Source organism: Scylla paramamosain, chromosome 26 (assembly GCF_035594125.1).
Source record: "Scylla paramamosain isolate STU-SP2022 chromosome 26, ASM3559412v1, whole genome shotgun sequence".
NCBI lineage: Eukaryota > Metazoa > Arthropoda > Malacostraca > Decapoda > Portunidae > Scylla > Scylla paramamosain.
This window is the reverse complement of record NC_087176.1, coordinates 2,390,001-2,395,000: the sequence shown is the minus strand read 5'-3', so window position 1 is coordinate 2,395,000 and position 5,000 is coordinate 2,390,001. Positions and strand designations below refer to the sequence as shown.

General features: G+C 46.7%; 1 protein-coding gene and 1 long non-coding RNA gene across 4 annotated transcripts in view; one reads left to right on the top strand and one right to left on the bottom strand.

Moving 5' to 3' along the window:
- Positions 1–5,000, bottom strand: part of LOC135113592 (uncharacterized) — a 48,933-nt gene that overhangs the window by 18,551 nt on the left and 25,382 nt on the right. The gene's annotated exons all lie outside the window — the stretch shown is intronic.
- Positions 1–5,000, top strand: part of LOC135113584 (protein TAMALIN-like) — a 23,821-nt gene that overhangs the window by 10,277 nt on the left and 8,544 nt on the right. For both annotated transcript variants that reach the window (XM_064028874.1, XM_064028873.1), the window contains exons 3-5: positions 688–790; positions 1,308–1,435; positions 4,186–4,285. In XM_064028874.1, coding sequence (XP_063884944.1) covers positions 688–790; positions 1,308–1,435; positions 4,186–4,285 — 331 coding nt within the window. The remainder of the gene's footprint in view (positions 1–687; positions 791–1,307; positions 1,436–4,185; positions 4,286–5,000) is intronic.

Here is a 5,000-nt window from a genome sequence, read left to right as displayed (position 1 = left end):
TCTCTCTCTCTCTCTCTCTCTCTCTCTCTCTCTCTCTCTCTCTCTCTCTCTCTCTCTCTGGAGCTTAAAGGACAAAGTGTAGTACATTTGACTCTATTTATGAACCTTCTGGGCAGAGGGCAAAGGGTCTCTCTCTCTCTCTCTCTCTCTCTCTCTCTCTCTCTCTCTCTCTCTCTCTCTCTCTCTCTCTCTCTCTCTCTCTCATTACCTAAGAAGTTTAATACACCAAATTTTTTTCTTTCTTTCTTTCTTCCTCTTTTCTTCCTTCTTTTTCTCCTTTCTTTCCTTCCCTTCCTTCCCTCCATTATCAATCCTTTTCTCTTTTCCATATATCATTCCTTCATTTATTCTCCTTTCCTTTTTTTCTCCTTTTCTTTCAATATCTCCTTCCTTCTATTCCTCTTCTTTCATCTTGTCTTCCTCCTTCCTTCCTTCCTTCCTTCCTTCCTTCCTTCCTTCTTTCTTTCTTTCTTTCTTTCTTTCGCTCCCTTCCACCTCCTTCCCTTTAACCCTCCATCCCCTCCTCTCCTCCACCTTTAAACTGCTCTTCCTCTTTATTCCCTCCACCTATTTCCCTCCATCTCTCCACCATTCCTCCACTCCTTTCCTCCTCATCTCTATTACATCTCTTCACACCTTCAATTCTTTCCTTCCACCTCGCCTGACTTCCACCTCCTTCGTCCACAGAGTTACGGAATCCACTACAAAAGAGATGGAGAGATTGAAGTCATTACCTATGTGGACTTTGTGGAATACAGTGGACCGGCGTTTAGAGCTGGCATGAGGGAGGGTAAGTGAGAGAGAGAGAGAGAGAGAGAGAGAGAGAGAGAGAGAGAGAGAGAGAGAGAGAGAGAGAGAGAGAGAGAGAGAGAGAGAGAGAGAGAGAGAGAGCGTTACCCTTTCTCAAGTTTCAGACTGTGTTACCGTAGAGAGAGAGAGAGAGAGAGAGAGAGAGAGAGAGAGAGAGAGAGAGAGAGAGAGAGAGAGAGAGAGAGAGAGAGAGAGAGAGAGAAATATTACTCTTAGTCAAGTTTCAGATGTATTCATATTAATGTTACCGTACAGAGAGAGAGAGAGAGAGAGAGAGAGAGAGAGAGAGAGAGAGAGAGAGAGAGAGAGAGAGAGAGAGAGAGAGAGAGAGACTATCACACACTATCAAACACACTATCACTTCTAACCATCATCTTTAACCTCTATGTTGCACCCATCCCTATCCTCTCCTCCTCCTCTACCTCCTCCTCCTCTTCTTCCTCCTCCTCCTCCTCCTCCTCCTCCTCCTCCTCCTCCTGCTCCTTGTCCTCCTGCAGGTGACGTGATCCTCTCCATCAACGGCCAGGACATGGAGAAGGCAGACCACAAGACACTGGTTAACTTCATCCAGAGCTGCGGAGACAGAATGAGAATGGTTGTGCTCTTTGAAGACTGTGTGCATAAGGTAGTGTACTCTGGTGGTGGTGGTGGTGGTGGTGGTGGTGGTGGTTGTTGTTGTTGTTCGTGTTCTTTTTCTTTTTTCTTTTCTTTTGTTTTCTTTTTTTCGTCTTGTTCTTCTTGTTCTTGTATAAAAGCAGTTGTTGTTTTCGTGTTTTTTTTTCTTTTTCTTTTTTTCTTCTTTTTTGTTCTTGTGCTTCTTGTTGTTCTTGTTCTTGTTCTTGTTCTTGTTCTTGTTCTTGTTCTTCTTAGCTGTTATTGTTGCTGTTCTTTTCTTCTTGTTCCTGCTTTTTTCCTTTCTTCTTCTTCTTCTTTCTTCTTATTTTTTTTTTTTCTTCTTCTTCTTCTTCTTCTTCTTCTTCTTCTTCTTCTTCTTCTTCTTCTTCTTCTTCTTCTTATTATTATTATTATTATTATCATCATCATATTTCTTCTTGTCATTATTCCTCTTCTGTTACATGCCTCTTCTTCTTCTTCTTCTTCTTCTTCTTCTTCTTCTTCTTCTTCTTCTTCTTCTTCTTCTTCATCTTCTTCTTCTTCTTTCTTCTTCTTTTTTCTTCTTCTTTTTCTTCTTTCAGTTATCATTTTTATTCTTATTTTTTCGTGTTTCAATACTATTCATCAATTCTTTTCTTCGTATTCTTTATGTTCTTGTTTCTTGTTTCTTCTTTTTTTGTTTATTATTTGTTTTTATTTTGTCCTCTTGTTTATCTTGTTTATTGATTTATACAAGTTTCATTCTTTTACTTTTGTTTATTTTATTTATTCATTTATTTTGTCCTGTGCTTCGTTAAATTTCTCTCTTCTTTTCTTTTTCTTTTTTCTCTTCTCTTCTATTTTATTCAATTTTACTTCAGTTTCCCTTATTTCCTTCATTATCGCTTCATGTCTAACCTTTTTCTTTCTTTTTTCTTTTTTATTTCTCTTGTCTGATTTCATTTTCGTCTCCATTTCACGTCAATTCTCTCTCTCTCTCTCTCTCTCTCTCTCTCTCTCTCTCTCTCTCTCTCTCTCTCTCTCTCTCTCTCTCTCTCTCTCTCTCTCTCTCTCTCTCTCTCTCTCTCTCTCTCTCTCTCTCTCTCTCTCTCACCTCCATATCACACATCTCCCTTTAACCTCACCTTCACCCCTCCCCCACTCCTCCCCTCCCCCTCCTCCACAGACCTACACAAGTACACCCCAACCCCCCCACTACCCCCTCTTCTCTGGCACCCCTCCCTCTCTTGGCACACCCTTGGCACTGTTCTCACATCCCTCCCCCTTCATTATATTGCTTTCTCTTTCCTTCTTCTTCTTCTTCTTCTTCTTCTTCTTCTTCTTCTTCTTCTTCTTCTTCTTCTTCTTCTTCTTCTTTTTTTTCTTTATTTTCCTATCTCCTTTCCTCTTAATTTCGTTATTTTGTTTATCTTTTCTCTATTTCTCCTTCTGTTTTTTTTTTAATCTACTTTCTCCTCTTCCACCACTTTCTTTTCTCCTCCTCCTCCTCTTCCTCCTCTTCTTCTTCCTCTTTGTCCTTTTCACCCTCGCTTTCATTGTCATCCTCCTTCTCTTCGTTGTCCTTTTCCTCTTCCTCTTTCTCGTTCTTCAATTCTCTCTTTCTCCTACTCCTCCTCCTCTTCTTCGTCCCTTGTCCTCCTCCTCCTCCTCCTCCTCCTCCTCCTCCTCCTCCTCCTCCTCCTCCTCCTCCTCCTCCTCTCCCTCCTCCTCCTCCTCCTCCTCCTCCTCCATCTCTTCCTCTTCCTCTTTATCCTTTTTCTCCTCTGTCTTCTTCTTTTTCCTCCTCCTCCTCCTCCTCCTCCTCCTCCTCCTCCTCCTCCTCCTCCTCCTCCTCCTCCTCCTCCTCCTCCTTTTCCCCTCATTAACATTCAGAAAAATTAATGTGCCATAATCTTGCACAATTTTTTTTCATTCATTATAAATTCTTAGTCACACTCATTACCAGTAGGTGTGTGTGTGTGTGTGTGTGTGTGTGTGTGTGTGTGTGTGTGTGTGTGTGTGTGTGTGTGTGTGTGTGTGTGTGTGTGGACTTTTTTGATATATTTTTTATGTTTCCCCTTTAAAAGTGTTTCGTTTTCTCGTTTTCTGTCACTGCTTGCATGACCGAATGAGTGACTGACTGACTGACTGACTGACTGACTGACTGACGGGCGGACTCACAAATTGACGGGGTAATGGAGTGATTAGCTACTGATGACTGAGTGAGTGAGTGATTGACTGAATGACTGACTGGCTGGCGAGCTTACTGACAAAATGAATGATTGATTACCTACCGATGACTGACTGACTAACACACTGATGACTGGCTGAATGTGTGAGTGACTGACCGATTGACAATTGACTGACTTGGTAACTTGGTGAGAATTCTTTAATTTCACCTTCAGGAAAACTGCCTTCTATTTTCTTCTTTCCTTTTTGTATTTTTGCAACTTCTTTCTTTTCTTCCTCCTGTATTTTAGGAAGAGATGTATAGACAGGCAGACAGGCAGGCAAGCAGACAGACAGACAAATACATAAAATTCAGCAAGTTAGGTAGACAGACAAACGGTCAGACAAATAAACACACTAACAAACAGACAGAAAAAATTAAGTAGATGGACAGCCAAAGTCAACCTGAAGGACAGACAGACAGACAGACAGACAAAGATCGTCAGAGTGACAGAAAGGTCACCAGAATGGCTGAAATAATGGATTTAGCCGTCAGGCCGCCGCCCCCCCCCCGCTGCCCTCACCCCCCCCTCACTCGTGTCTCCCCGCCAGGTGGAGCTCCACATGCGGTACATCCAGCTGCAGCGCCTCCTGCAGGAGAAGATGAACGACCTGGAGCGGCTGTGTCACCAGGAGAAGTCGCTGCTGGCGGGTAAGTTAGGCTCGTCCCCTGCGCGCCACGCCTACAACATCGCTCACGCCCGCCTGCTGGACTGGCTCAAGGCTCAGCGCCGCCTCCTGCCGCCCCCCCGCTACCTCACCTGCCTCCTCCCGCCCACCACGCCCCCACACACCGCCGCGCTCCTACACCACCACATTCACCACAACCCTCACCCCCCTCACCTCCCTCACCACCACCACTCTCACTCCACTACAGGTATGCGGCACCACTACCACCACCACCACCACCACCACAACCACCACCACCACCTCCCGGGTGCCTCACACAGCTGCAGGCACTCGGGACACAGCCACCCCCTCCCCCACACCCCCGCCCTCACACCGCGGGAGGAGGGGGGCGGGGCTCTGGCGGGGGAGTCAGGGAGGGAGCCGGGGCGCCGCCCCAGCGCCATGGCGCCCACGCCCCCGCCCCCCCCAACCCTGCCGCCCCGACGCGAGGCGCGGAGCCCCGAGCCCATCCCCCCGCGCACTGCCCCTCCCACCAGCCTGCTGCCCTCCTCAGACTTCCACTTTAGCCTCTACGCAAACCCCAACGCCCTGCCTCTCTGCAGCCCCGCCGGCAGCGCCTGTCTGCCCTGGGGAGCTCGCCGCCTTTACGCCAACACGCCTCCCGCTGACCTGCGTAGCCTGCCCGCGGCAGGGACCGACCTGCCCTACACGCCTCCACCGCCGCCGCCGCCTGCCTG